General features: G+C 45.8%; 1 protein-coding gene across 1 annotated transcript; it reads right to left on the bottom strand.

Moving 5' to 3' along the window:
• Positions 1-1,300: 1,300 nt before the first annotated feature.
• On the bottom strand, positions 1,301-21,135 carry rnf125 (ring finger protein 125, E3 ubiquitin protein ligase). Its single transcript, XM_078398671.1, has 6 exons — positions 20,854-21,135; positions 11,938-12,091; positions 10,449-10,561; positions 8,588-8,717; positions 5,192-5,299; positions 1,301-2,673 (listed from the first exon to the last, which is right to left on the bottom strand). The coding sequence occupies exons 1-6, from the start codon at positions 20,982-20,984 to the stop codon at positions 2,608-2,610; spliced, it is 702 nt and encodes a 233-aa protein (XP_078254797.1). The 5' UTR covers positions 20,985-21,135; the 3' UTR covers positions 1,301-2,607.
• Positions 21,136-22,881: the final 1,746 nt, after the last annotated feature.

The raw sequence follows: 22,881 nt of genomic DNA, 5'->3' as shown, positions 1-22,881 counted from the left end.
AACAATTATTCAAGGATTATTGATTATACAATCAGAACACTATATAACATTCACCAGCACCAGAAGGGAAAACAAAAATTATTCTTCCTAGAACACTACAATTAAAGGAAGTGTTTGCATAACCAGGGAATTCAGTAGAGAAAGAAACCAAGAAATGATGAGTGTGACACACTGGAATGTGACTAATTTTGGATTGATCGATTGAAACTTACAGCAAGGAAACAGGTCACCAACCACGCCGACCATCCATCACCCTTTCACACTAGTTCTATGTTATCACTTTCTCGCCCACTCCCTACACACTGGGGGCAATTTACAGAGGCCAATGAACCCACAAGTCCGTACTTCCTTGAAACGTGGGAGGAAACCTGTGAATGTGCTGATACTCTGCAAAGACAGTACCTGAGGTTATTTATTCACAAAATGCTGGAGTAACTCAGCAGGTCAGGCAGCATCTCAGGAGAGAAGGAATGGGTGACGTTTCGGGTACCTGAGGTCATGATCATACCTGATTCTAAGGTGCTGTGAGGCAGCCATTCTAATAGCTGTGCCACTGGGCTGCTCTAAATCTGCTGTTGCCAGAAGTTTTGAAAATCTACTTACAGTACCCCTCTGCTTCACATACCTTACCTGTTCAATGTAGTAACAACAAAATCCCTTATTTAGTCTAGTTTAGAGATACAGCACGGAAACAGGCCCTTCGGCCCACCGAGTCCACGCCAACCAGTGATCCTCACCCATTAACAAGATCCCACACACACTTTATTAGGGACAATTTACGCATACACCAAGTCAATTAACCTACATACCTGTACGTCTTTGGAGGCAAAGTTTAAAGATGTGCGGGACACCTTTTTTACACAGAGAGTGGTTGGTGCCTGGAACGCAGATGATGGTGATGGAGATAGGGGCATTTAAGAGACTTTTGGATAGGCATAATGACATACAGGGAACAGAGGGATATAGATCACCTACAGGTAGTTTAAACTGGCATCATTGGCTTCTGGAAATTGTCCCTCGTGTGTAGGATAGAACTGGTGTTCAGGTGATCGATGTACACTGTGTCTCTAAACTAAACTAAACTAAACAATTCAAAGTCTGATTCAATTCTGAGATGGTAATAGATTCCTTTATTTCAAGAACTTTTATGGATCAGGATCAGGCAGCTTTTCATGGCAAACTGGGAGGTTCACAGTTAGACTTTATTGACATAAGTATTACATTCCATCGTTCTATTCACCATTTATTGACATTAGAATTGCACTCCATCATTATTTTATACAACAAATACTGGGCTGTTGATCTCATGGCTGTTATTTACAAGTAAAACTCAAATTGCTGGAGTAACTCAGCGGATCAGGCATCATCTCTGGAGGCAATGGACAGGCAATGTTTAGGGTCCATTCGAAATGTTGCCTATCCATTCTCTCCACAGATGCAGCATGACCAGCGAAGTTCGTTCAGCACTTTGTGTTTTTTCTCAAGATTCCAGCATCTGCAGTTAATTCTGTCTTACTGTTATTTACAGGTTTTTTACACTGTTATTTACAAGTGCTGGAGTAACTCAGCAGGTCAGGCAGCATCTCTGGAGAACATGGATAGGTGACGTTTGGGTTGAGACCCTTCTTCAGACTACAATAACTGGAGTGAGTCGACAATAGTTAATCAGGTGAAGGGGAGGAGAATATGAACCACATTGTTCCATCATTATTATAACGATTTTATATCTTTATTAAATGCAGAAATGAATATTTACAAAACATACAACATCAACAAAATTATAATCTAAATTTATGAATTGTATTATTGATTATTATGCATATTTATCATGATATCGTGTTAATGGGCCTGTAAAGCTGCACCGAGTAAGAATTTTATTATTCTGTTGCCCGGACAAATAATAATTAAACACTCTTTTAGGTTTTGATTGTCATATAAACTGAGGTACAGTGAAAAGCTTTACTTTGTATGCGAACCAAACAGATCAGATAATGCTGTACATAAATACAATCAAATCAACTCAAGTCCAATAGATTGGGCAAAGGGAAGACACAGAGTGCAAAGGGGAAGACACAGAGTCTTGACTTTTAAAGTCAATCAGCTCATCGCGGAAATGTATTGTTTGGAACTATTTGTGTCTCAAAGCCCTGAATGATTATTCCAAGGTCTTCTTGAATAGGGCAACACAGTGGCGCAGCGGAAGAATTGTTGCCTTACAACGCCAGAGACCCGGGTACGATCCTGACTACAGAAGCTGTCTGTATGGAGTTTGTACGTTCTCCCTGTGATCTTGTGGGTTTCCTCCGGGTGCTCCAGTTTCCTCCCACACTCCGAAGACATACAGGTTTATCAGTTAATTGGCTTCTGTAAATTGTCCCAAGTGTGTAGGATAGAACTAGTGTATAGGGTGATCGCTGGTCAGCGCGAACTCGGTGGACCGAAGGGCCGATCTCCGCGTTGTATTGAAAGTCCACATTTTGAACAGAATGTCAGGTTATGAATTCACTATTATCGACCTGTTGAGGGTGTAAGGCAGTGGCTTCAGCATGGAAAAGCAAGGTACTTTTTCTCAGAGGGTAATTTTGCACTGGAAGTGATCACTGGTCTTCAGTTTTCCTGAAATGAATTCAAGATGACACTTTGCAACATGACATCTTCATCTTGATTATAATCCTGTAATGAGTAAGGAAGAGTGCAGTTTTTAAAATACCATTTAACCACTAAAACTTTACCCTATTTTCCCCAATCCTCCAGATATTTGCTTCCTAATTCCCATTGATGTCACAGTGACTGAGTTCCTTTAACACTTTGTCAAATTCCAGCCATTTCCAAGATGCCAAGGTGTTACATCTTGGAAATGCTTAATGAATGGGATGAGCCTAGGAAATAATAGAATGTAAAACAGTACCCTTCAACCCACAATGCCCGTGCCGAACATGACGCTGTTAAGCTAATCTCCTCTGTCTGCAAGTGATCCATGTCCCTCCATTCCCTGCATACCTATTGCATTTATCGAAAAAGCTACTTTAACACCACTTTTATATATATACCTCCAACATCTAGAACTAAACACCATTTATCTTAACAAAAGGTTTTTGACCTGAAACAGTGACTCTGTTTTCATTCACGGATGCAGCCTGGCCTTCTGAGTGTTTCCAGCATCTTGTGTTTTCAGAGTCATAGTCATCCAACACGGAAACAGGCCCTTCAGCACAACTCATCCGTGCCAACCAAGATGCCTCATCTAAGTTAGTCCCATTTGCCTGCATTTGGTTCATATACCTCAAAACCTTGCTTATCCACGTATCTATCCGTGTCTTTTAGATGTTGTAGAGAGGATCTCATCCTTCTAAATTCCAGTGAATACAAGGCCAGTTGACCCATTCTTTCATCATATGTCAGTCCCGCCATCCCAGGAATTAACCTCGTGAACCTACACTGCACGTCGTCAATAGCAAAACGGCGTGCAGTGTAGGTCCTCAAATTAGGAGAGGAAAACTGCACACAGTGCTCCAGGTGTGGTCTCAGCAGGGCCCTGTACAACTGCAGTAGGGCATCCTTGCTCCTAAACTCAAATCCTCTCGCAAAGAAGGCCCACATGCCATTAGCTTTCTTCACTGCCTGCTGTATCTGCATGCTTACATTCGGTGACTGATGCACAAGCACACCCAGGTCTCGTTGCACCTCCCCTTTTCCTAATCTGACACCATTCAGATAATAATCTGCCTTCCTGATCTTGCCACCAAAGTGGATAACCTCACATTTATCCATATTATAATGCATCTGCCATGCATCTGCCCACTCACCCAACCTATCCAAGTCACCCTGCAGCTTCATACCATCCTCATTGCTGCTCACACTGCTACCCAGCTTGATGTCATCCACAAACTTGGAGATATCACATTTAATTCCCTCGTCTAAATCGTTAATATAAATTGTAAATAACTGGGGTCCCAGCACCGAGCCTAGCAGCACCCCACTAGTCACTGCCATTCTGAAAAGGACCCGTTAATTCCTACTCTTTGCTTCCTGTCTGCCAACCAGTTCTCTATCCATGTCAATACCCTACCCCCAATACCATGTGCTCTAATTTTGCACACTAATCTCTTGTGTGGGACCTTGTCAAAGGCTTTTTGAAAGTCCAGATACACCACATCCACTGGCTCTCCCTTATCCATTCTACATTTACATCCTCAAAAAATTCCAGAAGATTAGTCAAGCATGATTACCCCTTCATAAATCCATGCTGACTTTGACCAATCCTGTAACTGCTTTCCAAATGCGCTGCTATTACATCTTTAACAATCGACTCAAACATCTTCCCCACTACCGATGTAAGGCTAACTGGTCTATAATTCCCTGTTTTCTTTCTCCCTCCTTTCTTAAAAAGTGGGGTTACATTGGCTACCCTCCAGTCCACAGGAACTGATCCACAGTCTATATAGAACATTGGAAAATGATCACCAATGCATCCACGATTTCTAGGGCCACCTTGAGTACTTGAGTACTCTGGGATGCAGACCATCAGGCCCTGGGGATTTATCTGGCTTCAGTCCCAACAGTTTACCTAATATCATTTCTTGACTAATGTGCATTCCCTTCAGTTCCTCCCTCCTACTAGATCCTCGGTCCCCTAGTATTTCTGGGAAATTGTTTGTGTCTTCCTTGGTGAAGACAGAACCAAAGTACTCATTTAACTGTTCTGCCATTTCCTAGTTTCCCCATTATAAATTCCCCTGTCTCTGATTGTAAGAGACTTACATTTGTCTTCACTAATCTTTTCCTTTTTACATATCTAAAGAAGCTTTTAGTCAGTTTTTATATTCCCCGCAAGCTTTCTGAAGATGGGTCTCGACCTGAGACGTCACCCATTCCTTTGCTCCAGACATGCTGCCTGTCCCCTTACTCCAGCATATCGAGTCTACCTTCAATTTAAACCAACATCTGCAGTTCTTTCCTACACAAGCTTTCTTGCATGCTCTTTTCCCCCCTCTTAATTAACCCCTTTGTCCTCCTCCGTTGAGTTTTAAATTTCTCCCAGCTTTCCGGTTTGCTGCTTCCTCTGGCCAATCTATATGCCTCTTCCTTGGATTTAACACTATCCTTGATTTTCCTCGTTAGCCACGGTTGAGCCGCCTTCCCCGTTTTATTTTTTCGCCAGTATAGTAGTATACAATGGAAGTGCACTCACCACAAAGTAATCGTAACTGAACTGGTGTCGTAGGACGAGGTGAGCGATGAGGTTTCTGCTGTAGTAATTGGGAATCCCCCATGGCATTGATGCACAGATGGGACAGACCTGAAGGGCAAGAGTCCAAAGGTTTAGGAGGTAGAAACACCCTGTGGAGAAACATCTCTCACTGCAAGTCACGTACCCAACAATGGCCAGTGATTTTTTTTTGTTTTGTGATACAGTGCGGAAACAGGCCCTTCGGCCCACCAAGTCCACGCTGACCAGCGATCCCCGCCCATTAACACGATCCTACACACACCAGGGACAGTTTTTTTTGCAATTTTACCAAGCCAATTAACCTACAAACCTGTACATCTTTGGAGTGTTGGAGGAAACTGGAGCACCTGGAGAAAACCCACGCAGGCCATGGGGAGAACATACAAACTCCGTACAGACAGCACCCGTAGTCAGGATCAAACTGTGTCTCTGATGCTGTAAGGCAGCAACTCCACCACTGCACCACCGTGCCACCCTAATTGCTCCGTGAGCAATTAAACATTTTACCACATTGCCAGGGTCCAATGGACAGTGACTGCTGAAACTGCTAGGCCGTAGGGATTCGCTAATAAAAAGCTATGACCCTGAAAATCCAATGTCGCTTGAGTAGAAACTCAGACAGATGGGGACGCAGCTGCTGGAATCTTGTGCAGAGCACAAAGTGCTGGAGCAACTTTAGGGGCGGCACAGGGGTGCAGCAGTAGAGTTGCCGCGGAGCATTGCCAGAGACCTGGGTTCAATCCTCACTACGGGTGCAGTCTGTACGGATTTTGTATGTTCTCCCCATGACCACGTCGGTTTTCTCCGGGTGCTCCATTTTCCTCCCACATTCCAAAGGCGCACAGGTCTGTAGTTAAAGAAGTATAAGAAAATAACTGCAGATGCTGGTACAAATCGATTTAACTGCAGATGCTGGTACAAATCGATTTATTCACAAAATGCTGGAGTAACTCAGCAGGTCAGGCAGCATCTCGGGAGAGAAGGAATGGGTGACGTTTCGGGTCGAGACCCTTCTTCAGACTGATGTCAGGGGGGCGGGACAAAGAAACGCCATAGTGAGGCCCGCCGGAAATTGGAGGAGCAGCACCTCATATTTCGCCTGGGCAGTTTGCAGCCCGGTGGTATGAACGTCGACTTCTCCAACTTCAGATAGCTCCTCTGTCCCTCCCTTCCCCTCCTCCTTCCCAGATCTCCCTCTATCTTCCTGTCTCCACCTATATCCTTCCTTTGTCCCGCCCCCCTGACATCAGTCTGAAGAAGGGTCTCGACCCGAAACGTCACCCAAGATGACGTTCTCTCCCGAGATGCTGCCTGACCTGCTGAGTTACTCCAGCATTTTGTGAACAGGTCTGTAGTTAATTGGCTTCAGTAAAATTGTAAATTTTCCCTAGTGTGTAGGATGGTGCTAGTGTGTGGGGGAGTGCTAGTAAACAGCGTGATCGCTGGTCGGTGTCGGCTCGGTGGGCCAAAGGCCCTGATTCCGTGCTGTATCACTAAACTAAACTAAACTCAGCGAGTCAGGCAGCATCTGAGGAGGATGTGGACAGGCAACATTTTGGGTCGAGACCCTTCTTCAGACTAGAAGAACTTCTTCACACAAAGTGAGTGAATCTCCACTCCAGTGGAGCAGTAAAATGGAGACACAAGGAACTCTTGCATATGGAAGACCTTCTTCAAAGCAGGCATACCTTCTGAAAACGAGTCTCGACCCGAAACCTGATTGGTGAGGGTGTCAAAGGGGTGTCTTGGACAGGTTGTGTGAGTGGGCGGATGCATGGCAGATGCAGTTTAATGTGGATAAGTGTGAGGTTATCCACTTTGGTGGTAAGAATAGGAAGGCAGAGTATTATCTGAATGGTGTCAAGTTAGGAAAAGGGGACATACAGCGAGGTCTGGGTGTCCTAGTGCATTTAGAAGGATGAGAGGAGATTTTATCGAAACGTATAAGATTATTAAGGGGTTGGACATGTTAGAGGCAGGAAACATGTTCCCAATGTTGGGGGAGTCCAGAACAAGGTGCCACAGTTTGAGAATAAGGGGGAGGCCATTTAGAACTGAGATGAGGAAAAACTTTTTCTGTCAGAGAGTTGTGAATCTGTGGAATTCTCTGCCTCAGAAGGCAGTGGAGGCTAATTCTCTGAAGGCATTCAAGAGAGAGCTAGATAGAGATCTTAAGGATAGCGGAGTCAGGGGGTATGGGGAGAAGGCAGGAACGGGGTACTGATTGAGAATGATCAGCCGTGATCACATTGACGGTGCTGGCTCGAAGGGCCGAATGGCCTCCTCCTGCACCTATTGTCTATTGTCTATTGGCAGGAGAATGGGGTTGAGAGGAAAAGACAGGTCAGCCATGATTGAATGGCAGAGTTGACTCGTTGGGCTGAATGACCCGATTCTGCGCCTGTGACATGAACTCATGAAACGTCGCCTAAACATGCCCTCCAGAGATGCTGCCTGACCTGCTGAGTTACTCCAGCACTTTGTGTCTTTCAAGCAGAAACTCCACCACCTACTCTTCGCCTGGACCCATCCTCTAAACCCACCCTACCCCACACAACCCAACTCTGCCTGTTTGACATTTTGTAACAGGGTAATTTCTGGGGCTGTCTTACTCCATAGACTGAAAGTCAAAGATTTCTTTCAGACAATATAGAATTTCATGGATCAGTGAGAAACATTTTCACCTCCAAATTATGTAGTTGGGAGTTCATATCACATTCAAGCCATGAACTAGTTTTCTGTAGGACATGCCCACTGTGTAGATGGGATTTCAAATCCCACTGCAGCCACCAGTTCTTTTGTCAGATACATCCACTGTGGGGCCGAGAGTTCAAATCCCATTCCAGCCATCAATCAGTTTTCTCATGGGCATAAATAAAACCAGGAAACGCTGAAAACGCTCAGCTGGTCAGGCCACCTCTGTGGGAAGAGAAACATCCCATACATGCGATCAGACCCACTGAATATTTACAGCGTTTTCTATTCATTTTTGCATTTCTTTTCACTTACTGGTTAATAATTCAACTCTAATGTTGTACAATTGAAATATTACTGTATATTTACAGTACATCTACATTTACTGTCTATACAGTATACAATATTGTATATATACATATGTACATATACATATGTACATATACATTTACGATATATTTACACTGTGTGTATTATAAATCTTGTTATACAGTGTATATTATACTGTCATATATTGTAATATTGTATTACAGTACTATAATGCTATCTATTATAGTACTGTAATACTATATATTACATATAAAGTGAATGCAAACACAACACCTTTGATTCCCACTCTCTACATGTTTTGATGGGACAAAGGTCTCATGTTAATGCACCCACCGCTCGATGATGGTCAAAGTAATGGTTTGTTATGCAATGATCAACTAGGCCGAAGGCATCAAAGTTCCTCTCGTGGCAGTAAGGGCAGGTGTAGGCCCCTCTGTTGGCCACTGGTGATCTTGTTGGCTCCCTGTAAGTAAAAAGAACGATGACACTTTATTAGTTTATAGGTTTCGCGGGAGCGCCTACAGTCCTGCGGCAGCAGCAGGGAGCGGCAGTGGGAGGAGCCGATGGCATCAGGATGGGCCAGGCTGACCCCCACTTCACTGATCAAAGGACAACACCTCCACTGGCAGCACGCACGTTCCAGGTACCAACCATAATATGTAGAAAAACTTGCTCGGCACATCTGCTTTAAACTTCCCTCCTCTCAGCTTAAAGCCATGCCCTCAAGTATTTAACATTTCTACCCTGCATATCTAAAAGTCTCTTAAGCACCACCATCGTATCTGCCTCCACCACCACCACAATTGGCAGCACGTTCCAGGCACCCACCACCCTGTGTGATAAATCATGCTCTGCAAATTAAACTTCCCACCTCCCATCTTAGGGCGATTCCCTCTAGTATTTGACATTTCCACCCTGGGAAAAAAGGTTCTGAAACTCACGCCGTCACAGGGGGAATGTGCAAAAGCTACACAGGCAGCACCCAAACTCAGGATTGAACCCGGGTCTCTGGCGCTGTGAGGTACCAGCTCGACCAGCTGTGCCACTGTGCCGCCCTTTATTTCCGTTCCTTTTTTCGTCACTGGGACCAAATTCTGGAACTCCTTCGATAAGAGCAGTGTATGGGAGCTCCTTCACCTGAACCTCAGAGCCATAGAGCCACACAGGATGGAAACAGGCCCTTCGGTCCAATTGGCCCATGCTTACCAAGATGCCCCATCTAAATTAGCCCCTTTTGCCCGCGTTTGGCCCATATCCCGCTAAACCTTTCCATCAACCTGTATGTGTCTTTTAAATGCTGTTACAATACCTGCCTCAATTACAGCCTCTGGCAGCTCATTCCATATACCCCTCACCCTCTGGGTGAAAGGATTGCCTCCCAGCTTCCTGTTATAGCTTTCCCGTCTCATCTCAAACCAATGTTGGTTAGTTTGAGTAAAAGACTGTGCATTCACCCTATGATCCTTATGATAATTAAACTCTGTTGACTCTTGACTCTTGTCCCACTCTTTAGACTTTTGAGTGGAAACAGACTCTTCGGCCTACGAGTCCATGCCGATAAGTGGTAATCCCGTACACTAGCACTATCCTGCACCCTAGGGATAATTCATAATTCACAGAAGCCAAATAAACCTAAAAACCTGTATGTCTTTGGAGTGGGGGAGAAAACCGGAGCACCCGGAGAAAACCCACGCGGTGACAGGGAGAACGTAAAATCTCCATACAGACAGTAACCGTAGTCAGGATCGAACCCAGGTCTCTGGTGCTGTGAGCCCAACTGCTGCGTTTCTCACACCAGGATTTAACATATTCATAATAAATTCGTATTCGGAATGAAGAAGATGCTAGCACTATCAGCAGAACGTATGAACTTCCTGATCTATCACAAGGCCCATCCATTAACAACAGTCTTTCCCAGGGTGGATCTTACATCAATGGGGTTGGGTCTGTCCAGGCCCAGTTGGGATGACACACATGGGCGGCATGGTGGTGCAGCGGTCGAGTTGCTGCCTTACAACGGCAGAGACCCAGGTTTGATCCTGTCTGTGGGTACTGTCTGTACAGAGCTTGTACGTTCTCCCCGTGACACATGTGGGTTTTCTACGATCTCGGTGGGCTGAAGGGCTGTTACCTCGCTATATCTGTGACCAAAACAAAACTAAACATAGGTCACTCCTGTGGACTTCCATCTTACCTGTGCGAGGCAGGATTCGCCGGTGGCAGAGGGCAGGTTTCAGTCTCTTGGTGATCTTCCTCCAGATATCTCGAGCAGCTTCTTGCATGCTCCCTCAACGCGGTCAACCTCACCTGGACACAATCAACATGACCATTCCTCAGCATTAGTGTCATCATCTCCAAATATCTCTAACCACAGAATCTTGGAATGAGAAAGGTCTTTCGGTCCATCAACTCCATACTGGCCCAATGGGAGAGCAATCCAACGAGACCCACATCCCTGCCTTCCTCCCATAGCCCTGCGGAAGCAATTAAATCTGCCTCCACCACAACCCGAGGACAGTAGCCTTACACCACCAGAGACCCAGATTCGATCCTGATTACGTGTGCTATCTGTACGGAGTTTGTACATTCTCCCTGTGATCACATGGTTTTTCTCTGGGTATTCCGGTTGCCTCCTACACTCCAAAGACGTATAGGATTGAAGACCAATTGGCTTCTGTGAAATTGTAAATTGTCCCTAGTGTGTGTTGGATAGTGTTAATGTACGGAGAGTGTGTGTTGGATAGTGTTAGTGGACAGGGATCGGTGGTCAGCGCGGACTTGGTGGGCCGAAGGGTCTGTTTCTGCGCTGTATCTCTGAACTAAACTAAACATATGGTCGTTGGGTCTCAATCGTGGGACTTCCTAACCTAAGGCACAGTGGGAGACCGTTCTCCGGAGAAACAACATCTGTTTGAGAGGGCGATTTATCACCGCAGGGAACACACAACATACAGCACAGAAACAGGCCCTTCGACCCACATTGCCTGTGCTGAACACAACACCAAGTTAAACTAATCTCCTCAGCATGCACATGGACATTACCCCTCCATTGCCTGCATACGTGTGTGCTTATCTAAAAGCCTCTATCTCATCTGCCTCCACCACAATCCTTGGCAGCGCATTCTAGGTACCCATCAATTTCCCTCACACTTCCTTTAAACTTTTTCTGAGGAAGTATGAAGACTTTTTTGTGTTTTTTTTTTGTGTTGGTTTTGTGATTGTGTGTGTTATTGCTTTATTTTTATTGCTTCTTATTGTTGGACTGTGGGTAATGCCAATCAACGATTACCCTTAAATTGGTTTTGTTTTTTCCAAGTTTGCCACTCGACACATTAGGGGCAAGTTATAAAAGCCAATTAACCTACAAACCTGCACGTCTTTGGGAATATGGGAGGAAACCAGAGCACCCGGAGAAAACCCATTCGGTCACAAGGAGAACATACAAACTCCGTGCAAACAACACCAGTAGTCTGGATCGAACCCGGGTCCCCAGCGCTGTAAGGCAGCAACTCTACCACTGCGCCACCACGCCGCCCCAGTACTGCACATAATACTCCAAGTGTGGCCGAACCAAAGTTCGGGCTTCCGTAACGTGCTTTCTGAAGGGTGGTTAACGATGGGCAAGAAATACAAGCCTTGGCAGTGGAACCTCACCAATAACGAGGTAAAACGGATCAACTCACCTCAGTGCCACAGCCCTGACACTTCTCTCTCTTGGACATCATCCGCTGCTCGATGTCCACGGCGACTTGATCCGTCAGACAAACCTCTTGCCGGCACAGCGGGCAATTCCCGCCGTTGAACCTGTAATTAGTCTCGTGGCATTCCTGACAAAATCTGGAAGGAAAAGTTGAGAGAGAAACAGAGTCAGGGGGCAGGCAAATGCCTCCTGTAAGAGCCATTTACACTTAATTTAGTTACTGTCATTGTATTATGGCTATGTTCAATATTTCTAGTTTCTGTCTTTTTTGCATGCTTGTGGGTGTGATTTGATAATAATGGGGAGTGTCCACGTGGGAGGAGGCTATAGCGACAGAGACTGTGGGAGAGTTTAGTCGGAGGATGGAGAGAATACAGTTTTTTACCACGCTCGCGCCAGTCACACTCACGACTGCCACACTCGCGCTAGCTACACTCACAAGGACCACACGGTAACGACTACACGATTTTTCAGTATTGCTTGAAGAAGAAACAGTTGATAAGAACGAAAAGTTATGAATTACTCTTTTGATTTGTGCTACTTTAATAAAGACCAATTAATCAAGAAACAGCGTTTGGAAGATTCGTTTTTGTTATCTCGGAGTGCGGTGTGTGCGTAAGCTATACCTCCATTTCCATCCCCGAGCAGTAATGGCTATCGAAGTTGGACTTTGAGAAGGTATAGAAACTGCCATTACATTAGAGTAAAAAACCTTTCTCTGAATGTAGATAGAGTAAAAAGGCTATTCTGACAGAAGAATCTAAGAAAGACTTGTTTTACAAGCAAAATCCGATTCAACAGTGGAATTGAAGAAGAAGCTGAATCTCGGCCAGGGATTAGAGCTGAAATCAAAGGAACAAAGAATCTGCCGGTCGAAGGCAAATTGACACGGTCTACACCTGGATCATTAGAAGATTGAAGACTTCATTGACCGGGTACCGTGAGTAGAAGACTGTTTAGTCGTAATTTTAAGATAAGAAGTTTAAAAAGCTTAAAAGCCTGTGGGAAAATTTCTGCAGAGGTACTGTTTGATACAAGAAGCTTGTTTATGCTACAAGGAGATAAGAAACCCAAACTCGCAGAGCACGACCTTGAAAATTAACGATGTTGTGAACTTCTACAAGATAAGGTGCTCAGCTAGCGATTGTTTACCTTAGGTACTGGCCGAAGACTTTCAGCCTTGGAATTAATTATGTGTTTTGAAAAAATACTCATTTTATTTTGAATTCTTCTGGTGTTTCTGGAACATAGCGATAAGCACCAATTCATCATGGATATTCCATCAGGTAAGTATGAAGAACTGCCACAGGAGGGAGATGCGGAGCAAAAATCAAGAAGATATGAGAAAAGAGTCATTAAACTTTCGGAAAAAGGAGAGGTAGCCTATCTGGAAAGATGCCAGAAGGAGAGAGACAAGTTGTAGAAGCAGGTCATCAAATGAATTGAATATCTGAAGGAATTAATGGAATCAGATGAGAATGCGAACATTGTACAATCTAATCTGGATCAACTACTTAACCTTTGCCATGAGATTGGAGAAAAACAACACTCAATACTGTGTTTACAACTACCAAAGATAGACACAAAAAGCTGGAGTAACTCAGCGGGTCAGGCAGCATCTCTGGAGAAAAGGAATAGGTGATGTTTCAGGTCGAGACCCTTCTTCAAACCAACCGAAATGTCACCTATTCTTTCTCTCCAGAAATGCTGCCTGACCCGTTGCGTTACTCCAGTTTTTGTGTCTATCTGCAGATAAATGGCGTCACTGCGAGATCTCTGTAATATGGAAACATGTGTTATAGCAAAACTAGCTTTTATTTAAGAATATGATCTTTTTGTATTTAATGACAAAGCATGGAAATGCCCTTCAGCCCACCGAGTCCACGCCGACCATCGATCACACGTTCACACTAGTTCTCGGTTATCCCATCCACTTCTTACACACTTTGGGGCAATTTACAGTGGACCAATTAACCTATAAACCCGCATGTCTTTGGGATGTGAGAGGAAACTGGAGCACATGGAGAAAACCCATGCGGACACAGGAAGAAACTCCACACACAGGCAGCGCCCAAGGTCAGGATCGAACCAGGGACTCTGGCGCTGTGAGGCAGCAGATCCACCAGCTCCGCCACTGGGCCGCCCAACTTTTCTTTCAACTTCCCTTTAAGGCACTTCTTGGAACCTTTGGCCAGTTTGGTTTGATAACATGATTAAAGGCACAATATGAAAACCACTGTCAGTGACGCAAGTGTGAAAGCTGTCAGGGAGGGGCTTTGGAAGCTGTTGATACCAATGACACTTGTGATTTGATATCCTTGGTACTCATTCAGTGCACTTGGAACAGGCATACATGGGCTAAGTTTCCCACTGCTGAATCCTCCTCCATCAATCTAATTCTGTGGATGTCAGCATCATTGCCAAGAGCAGCATTTACAGTTCTTTTTAGAGATACAGGGTGGGAGCAGGCCACTCAGCCCACTGAGTCTGCACCGACCAGCGATCCTCGCACACCAGCACTATCCTACACACATTCGGGACAATTTACAATTTACAGAAGCCAATTAGCCCACAAACCTGCACGTCTTTGGAGTGTGGGAGGAAAGCGGAGAAAACCCATGCGGTCACAGGGAGAACATACAAACTCCATACAGACAGTGCACCCATAGTCATGATCGAACCTCGGTCTCTGGCGCTGTAAAGCAGCAACTCTACCCCTGTGGCACCCTGCCGGCGGAACAGCATTTATTGCCCATCAGCAGTTGCCCTTGAGAAGATGGTGGTAACCAACGCAGACCTTTGTGTTCTGTGAAGTCTGTGACACGAGGAAAATCATGGCCTGAAAATTGAAAATTCCCAGCACTTGACCCTTTTTCTCTCTGCTGGTAATTTCAGATTTAATTCATTTCCTGTTTACCGAGAAAGGCTTTCTGTCGTTCGCCGGTCTTCCCCACCCATTCCCAGCCACCTCCACCACCACTTCTGTTATCAGTCTCTCTGAGTCATTCCCCTTCACCTTCAAAGATGTTATTGTTAGAGTCATAGAGTCATACAGCGTGGAAACAGGCCCTTCGGCCCAACTCGCCCACACCAGCCAATATGTCCCAGCTACACTAGTCCCACCTGCCTGCATTTGGTCCATATCCCTCCAAACCTGTCCTATCCATGTAACTGTCAAACTGTTTCTTAAATGTTGGAATAATCCCTGCCTCAACTACCTCCAATGGCAGCTTGTTCAATACACCCACCAGCCTTTGTGTGAAAGATAACCCTCAGATTCCTTTTAAATCTTTTCCCCTTCACCTTAAACCTATGTCCTCTGGTCTTCAATTCACCTATTCTGGGCAAGAGACTGTGCGTCTACCCGATCTTTTCCACTCATAACAGGTATAACAGGTATAACAGAGCTTTATTTGTCGTTCGGTACCAAAGTACCGAACGAAACTACATAGCAGTCATAGAAAAAAAAAAGAACACAAGACACATAACCCCAACACAAACGTCCATCACAGTGACTCCAAACACCCCCTCACTGTGATGGAGGCAACAAAACTTGCCCTCTCTTCCCCACGCCCACGGACAGACAGCTCGTCCCCGACCGACCCGCACAGTCCCGCGGCCGAACCGGGCGATGAAAGGCCCGCGACCAAGCCTTGCGCAGCTAAGTCCCGCAGCCGAGCCGCACCAGCGGTGAAAAGTCCCGCAGCCGAGCCGCACCGGGCGGTGTTAAGTCCCGCAGCCGAGCCGCACCGGGCGGTGTTAAGTCCCGCAGCCGAGTTGCACCGGGCGGTGTTAAGTCCCGCAGCCGAGCCGCACCGGGCGGTGTTAAGTCCCGCAGCCGAGCCGCAGCTTTATAAGATCACCCCTCATCCTCCTGTGCTCCAAGAAATAGAGTCCCAGCCTACTCAACCTTTCCCAAGAGCTCAGACCCTCTAGTCCTGGCAATGATTTGGATGAAAACATACAAGGCAAGATTCTCGTAAATCTTCACTGTATCCTTTCCAGCTTTACAACATCTCTCCTATAACATGGCGCCCAGAACTAAACACAATACTCTAAATATGGCCTCTCACCAACATCTTATACAACTGCAACATGACCTCCCAACTTCTATACTCAATACTCTGACTGATGGCCAACGTGTCAAATGGCTTTTTGACCAGCTGATCTACCTGCAACTGCACCTTCAAGGAACCATGCACCTGCACTCCTAGATCCCTCTGCTCTACAAGACTGCTCAGAGGCCTACCATTCACTGTGTAGGTCCTGCCCTTGTTAGACGCCCCAAAATGCCACACCTCACATTTCTCTGTATTAAATTCCATCAACCATTCCTCAGCCCACCTGGCCAATCGATCAAGATCCGGCTGCAATATTAAACAATCATCTTCACTATCTGCAAAACTACCCACTTTTGTATCATTTACAAACTTGCTAATCTTGCCTTGTATGTTTTCATCCAAATCACTGATATAGATGACAAACAGTAACGGGCCCAGCACCGAACCCTGAGGCACACCACTAGTCACAGGCCTCCAGTCCGAGAAGCAACCTTCCACCATCACCCTCTGCTTCCATGCAAACTAACCTTCCAGAACTTTGTCAAATGCTTTGCACATATACAACATTGACAGCTCTGCCCTCATCGACCTTTTTGGTCACGTCTTCATAAAAGATGTTACAAGCTTTTCCAAGTTCCCATGGTGGTGCAGCAGTAGAGTTGCTGCCTCACAGACCCAGGTTTGATCCTGACCTCGGGTGCTATCCTTGCGGAGTTTGTATGTTCTCCCTGTGACTGTGTGGGTTTTCTCTGGGTGCTCCTGTTTCCTCCCACACTCCAAAGATGTGTATGTCTGTAGCTTAATTGGCTTCTGTAAATTGTCCCTAGTGTGTAGGATAGAACTACTGTATGGGGTGATCACTAGTCGGGTTGAAAGGCCACTGTATCTCTAAACGAAATCTTCTGGTGAAGGTGCCTCCACCTGTCTTTCGGGCAGGGAGTTTCAGGATTTAGACCCAGCTGCGATGAGGACACAAAGTGCTGGAGTAACTCAACGGGTCAGGCAGCATTTCTGGAGAAAAAAGATAGGTGATGTTTCAGGTCGAGACCCTTATTCGAACTTCTTCCTCCTCGTGATGTCCCCTTCTCCCATCTCCAATATCCTCCCTCCCCTTGTATGTGTGTGTATGTGTAGCTATCCAAGGAACTTTTTTTAAACTCTTTTTGTTATTTATGGTGTTTACATAGTACAAAACAAACCCACCACCATCATCCATTTTGCCAGGCCAATATGGGGAGAAGGCAGGCACAGGTTACTGATTGTAGATGATCAGCCATGATCACAATCAATGGCGGTGCTGGCTCGAAGGGCCAAATGGCCTCCTCCTGCACCTGTTTTCTATGTTTTTTATGTTTCTATGCTTCTAATTGTGGTCACATAATAATAATTCAACAATACACCTCTGACCTACTAGTTATACCCCTCCCGCGTCCCTAAAACACCATGAACTGCTAGAAACTTAAATAAAGAATTAACGATTAACAAATAAATAAACAATTGCCTCTTTCAGGACAGAGGCACGCATCCCAAAAGAATATGTGCTTCACACACAATGTTCTCGGAATTTTGTCAGGATTAAAGGAGTTGCCAGACCATCAGTTGTCGGAAAATTGGTGGTGGACCTGTATTTTGTTAACATATCTGTTGTACTGCTATAAGTAAGAGTTCCATTGTTTTGTTTCAGGACCTATTACAAAAAAACATTCTTGACTCTTGACTTGACTCTGGATCCCTTCGATGGTGGGGAGGTCACTACCTTTTTTTTAAACCAATAATAGGTTTATTCAAGTATTTACAATCCTATTTACAATATGAAATTATTCAAAACAAACCCACCACCACAACACAAGTAAAACAAATTTTCCTTAAACCACTATTCCCTTAAACCACTATTTCCCCCCCCCCCCCCACCCCCAATCCCCCCCCCCCCCCCCCCCACCTCCCCCAGGGTGTAGTCCCTCTCTAAAACCCCCGGGCGCGGACTTAACCCCGGAAACCCCCCCCCCCCCCCCCACCTCCCCCAGGGTGTAGTCCCTCTCTAAAACCCCCGGCCAAGGACTGACTGGGGTAGAGGACAGGCCGGACGCCGGAGAGGCAGGAGTGAAACCAAAGTGAGAGAGTTCCAGCCTGTTTCCACAGTGCAGAGAGGGAATCCCCAGCCTAGGAACCCCCCTGGAAATGCCTCTGCCCAGGGTCTGATGCTGGCCAGAACTGTGCTTATTAATTGATTGAATTGTCATTTATTATGCATGACCTATGTGTATTGCAACCTGATCACTATGAATCTGGTGCACTACAACGCCGCGAACTACATTCAGCACTCTGTATCTTCCCATTTGCTTTACCCATTAATCTGAGTTTGAATTGACTGTATTTATGTTTACTTCATCTGATCTGTTTGGACAGCATGCAAAACAAAGCTATTCACTATACCTCAGTAAACATGACAATAGTAAACCTAAACCATGTCCTGAATCCTCTATGTTATAGACAACCTGTTTATCGTAGAGTGATAAAGCACAAAAGGAAGCCTGCTCTTCAGATTCATGCAAAGTTATAAACCTGCACCTAAAACTGAACCTTACGTCTTAAGAAAGGTTCCGATCCATAATGTCACACATTCTGCTGCCTGACCCACCGAGTTACTCTAGCACTTTGTGTCTATCTTTGGTACAAACAGAATCAAGGGATATGGGGAAAAATCAGGAACGGGGTACTGATTTTGGATGATCAGCCATGATCACATTGAATGGCGGTGCTGGCTCGAAGGGCCGAATGGCCTACTCCTGCACCTATTGTCTATGTTTCTATAAACCAGCATCTGCAGTTCTTTGTTGATAACTAAACCTGTACTGTGTTTACAGACTTGTTATGTTGCTGCAAGTAAGAATTTGATTGTTCCCTTGTCCACAGACATGACAATTAATACTCTTGACTCCTACCGCCACCATTTGCATCCTTCCAGCCTGAAAAACAGACTTCTTTAATCTGACTTTTTGTCGTCTTTAAGGCAGGATGTAATATTAATGTAAAAGCTGAAACTCTTTGCCAGGTCATCCTGCTTTGTCACAGCGCCAGGCACCTCCTTTGGTGCAGAGTGAAAGGGCAGAACTGGGCTGCCATCCCCGGGAGTGGGGCGATATTTACCCTCCAACCTGCATCACTCAAACCGATGGTGGGATCTTTACCTGCGATCTTTGCGTGCATCAATGTTCAACCACGGTACCGCCCCATCGGCCAAGGCATCAAAGGTATTTGGCCGGGTTGAGTTTAGAGATACAGCGCGGAAACAGCCTTTCGGCCCAGCGAGTCCGCGCCGACCATTAACATTATCCTACATACACAAGGGTCAATTTACACATACCACCAAGCCAATTAACCTACAGACCTGCACGTCCTTGGAGTGTGGGAGGAAACCGAAGATCTCAGAGAAAACCCACGAGGTCACGGGGAGAACGTACAAAACTGCATACAGACAGCACCCGTAGTCGGGATCGAACCCGGGTCCCCGGCGCTGTGAGGCAGCAACTCTACCAAAGTGCCACTGCAGCCGCCCACGGGTTGTTGGGAGATCTTCGCGGGAGGGAGTGACAGGCGCTACAGCAACGGAACACCTTGCATTCCCTTCAAGAGAGAGTTAGATTTAGCTCTTAGGGCTAAGGGGATTAAGAGATATAGGGGAAAAGCCGGATCGGGATACTGAATTTGGATGATTAGCCATGATCATATTGATTGGCGGTGCTGGCTCGAAGGGCCGAATGGCCTACTCTATGCACCTATTTTCTATGTTTCCTCCCGTTCACCCCCTCCTTCTCCGTTCCCCAACATTACTCTGTCTCAAAGTGCTAGAGTAACATTTGTGGAGAACATGGATAGGCGACGCTTCAAGTTGCGACATTCCTCAGATACCTATCCATTTTCTTCAGAGACGCTGCCTGAGTTACTCCAGCACTTTTGGTAAACCAGTACTAGCAATTCCTTGTTTTTCTTGCACTGACAGGTTCGACAATAGGAGAACATTAAGCGCTGGAATAACTCGGTAAGTCAGGCAGCATCTCCGGAAAACCTGCCTGGTTCCTTGTTTTTACATGTTATCTGCGGTTCCTTGTTTTTACATGTTATTCCTCTTGCACTGACAGGTTCTACAATAGGAGAGTGGTGAGTCTGTGGAATTCTCTGCCACAGAAGGTAGTTGAGGCCAGTTCATTGGCTATATTTAAGAGGGAGTTAGATGTGGCCCTTTTTGCTAAAGGGATCAGGGGGTATGGAGAGAAGGCAGGTACAGGCTACTGAGCTGGATGATCAGCCATGATCATATTGAATGGCGGTGCAGGCTCAAAGGGCCGAATGGCCTATTCCTGCACCAATTTTCTATGTTTCTATGTTTCTATGTTAAGTAGACACAAAATGCTGGAGTAATTCAGCGGGTCAGGCAGCATCTCCGGAAAACCTGGATAGGTGACGTTTCTGATCGGGACCTTTCTTCCGATACCTATCCATGTTCCCCAGAGATGCTGCCTGAGCCGCTGAGTTACTCCAGCACTTTGTGTCCTTTTTGTTTGTAACCCCAGCATCTGCAGTTCCCTACTACGATCAGTCTGAAGAAGGCTCCCGACCCGAATCATCACCTGTCCACGTCTCCAGAGAACTTGCTACCCGACCCGCTGAGTTACTCCAGTGTCCAGCACTCTTTTTTTTGTTGTAAACTAGCATCTGCGGTTCCTTGTTTTTACATGTTATTCCTCTTGCACTGACAGGTTCTACAATAGGAGATTTTAGAGTAAACCAGAGCGAGCGAGAGAGAGAGAGAGAGGGAGAGAGAAGGAGCCGAGACTCACACATGCCCGCACTGGGTCCGCACGGGTCTCTCCAACACTTGCAAACACACGGGGCACTGGAAGTCCTCCGCTCCCCACAAGACCACCTCCTCCATCTGCTCCTCTCCACCGCGACTCGCTGTGTTACCCATCCCGGCGACTCGATGCAGAGGGCTGATTGGCGAAGACAGAAGTGAAATGAAAGTGCAAGGGTTGCAGCCCACTTCAACCGGGCGGAGACGGGGAAACTCCCGGCCAACTTCCCCTGGCAGTGTCTCTGCCCTGCCCAACGCAAGTTCATATTCCGCCCGAACCAGCTTCCCGATGAGAACTTATGGTCTGACCTGCCCTGGGAAAGTCCCACAGCAGAGTAACAAGCCCTTCCACCTCGTCCTTGCTAGCGTTTATAACCGAGCCATTTTCATTAGCAAGCGTTTGGCGCATCCCCTTTAAACCCTTTTAAACAGACTTGTTCAGTCTGAAGAAGGGTCTCGACCCGAAACGTCACCCATTCCTTCTCTCCTGAGATGCTGCCTGACCTGCTGAGTTACTCCAGCATTTTATGAATAAATACCCCTTTAAACCTTGTATCCATCTCATGGTAGAAGGGGTTAAGGTGTTGTTTAAGGTGTTTGTGTTGAGGGGGGAAATATTTAATAGGAACCCAAGGGGTAACATTTTCACATAAAGGGTGGTGCGTGTGTGGAACGAGCTGGCAAAGGAGGTAGTTGAGATAGTTACCATCGCACCCTTAAAGAAACATTTAGACAGGTACATGGATAGGATAGGTTGAGAGGCATATGGCTATCCCACCCCTAAAGAAACATTTAAACAAGTACATGGATAAGATAGGTTTAGGGGCATATGGGCTAATCGCAGACAGGGCTCATTTGATTCTGGAATCAAGGAACTGCAGATGCTGGTTAATACACAAAAGGACACAAAGTGCTGGAGTAACTCAGCGGATCAAGCAGCATCTCTGGAGAACATGGACAGGTGACGTTTCTAGTCGAGACCCAATCTAAATGTCTTTTAAACGTTACCCTGTTATCATCTATGAACATTAAAACACAGAATAGTACAGCACAAGGTAGGTCCTTCGGCCCACAATGTCTGTGCCACGTTAAATATCTTGTTTGCCTGCACATTCATAACCCACTATTCTCTTAATATCCATGTGCCTATCTGAATGCATCTTCCATACCATTATTGTATCTGCCTCCAACACCACCCCTGGCAGTGTGTTCCAGGCACTCACCACCCTTGTGTGAAAAAACCTGTCTTGCACATCTCTTTTAAACTATGCTCCTCTCACCTTAAAGATATGCCCTCTAGACTTTGACATTTCCACTTCTCATAATTTTATATACTTCCAACAGTCTCCCCTCAACTCTGGCATTCCAGAGAAACCAATCGTCAGTTTGTCCAATAGGTTTACGTTTATTATTGACATGTGTACTGAGGTACAGTGAAAAGCTTTGTTTTGCATGCTATCCAACCAGATCAGATGATATTATACATAAATGCATTCAGGTCAAACTCAAGTACGATAGATGGAGCAAAGGGGATACCGCAAAATATAGTTCTCAGCATTGTAGCGCATCAGTTCCAGAGACAAAGTCCAATGTTTGCAATGGGGTAGAGGTGAATCGTTCAGTGCCCTAGCTTATGGAAGGAACATTCAGAAGCCTGATTACAGAGGGTACAAAGCCCCCCTGTTCCCGAGTCTGGAGGTGAGCGCTTTCAAGCTTCTGGATCTTCTCCCTTACGGGAGCAGGGAGATGAGAGTATGACCGGGGTGGGACAAGTCTATGATTATGTTGGCTGCTTTTCCAAGGCATTAGAAGTGTAGATGAAGTTGATAGTTGGGAGTCTGGTCTGTGTGATGGACTGGGCTACATCCACAAAGCTCTGCAATTTCTTGCGATCTTGCGCAGAGCTGTTTCCAAACCAAGCAGCGATGCAACCCGACAGTGTGCTTTCTATGGTGCATCTGTAATAGCCTCCGGTCCAGGTTTAGGAGGATGAGAGGAGATCTTATCGAAACGT

The sequence above is a fragment of the Rhinoraja longicauda genome, chromosome 4, assembly GCF_053455715.1.
Source record: "Rhinoraja longicauda isolate Sanriku21f chromosome 4, sRhiLon1.1, whole genome shotgun sequence".
NCBI classification, from domain to species: Eukaryota; Metazoa; Chordata; class Chondrichthyes; order Rajiformes; family Arhynchobatidae; genus Rhinoraja; species Rhinoraja longicauda.
This window is presented reverse-complemented; position numbering and strand designations above follow the sequence as displayed.

What these genes read in the sequence shown, in the direction of transcription:
- rnf125 (XM_078398671.1), bottom strand. Translation starts at nt 20,984, where the DNA reads ATGGGTAACACAGCGAGTCGCGGTGGAGAGGAGCAGATGGAGGAGGTG. An exon ending in GCGAATCCTGCCTCGCACAG is followed by an intron (nt 8,718 to 10,448) that starts GTAAGATGGAAG and finishes TTTTACTTACAG; the next exon opens with GGAGCCAACAAGATCACCAG. An exon ending in ACTTTGACCATCATCGAGCG is followed by an intron (nt 5,300 to 8,587) that starts GTGGGTGCATTA and finishes CTTGCCCTTCAG; the next exon opens with GTCTGTCCCATCTGTGCATC.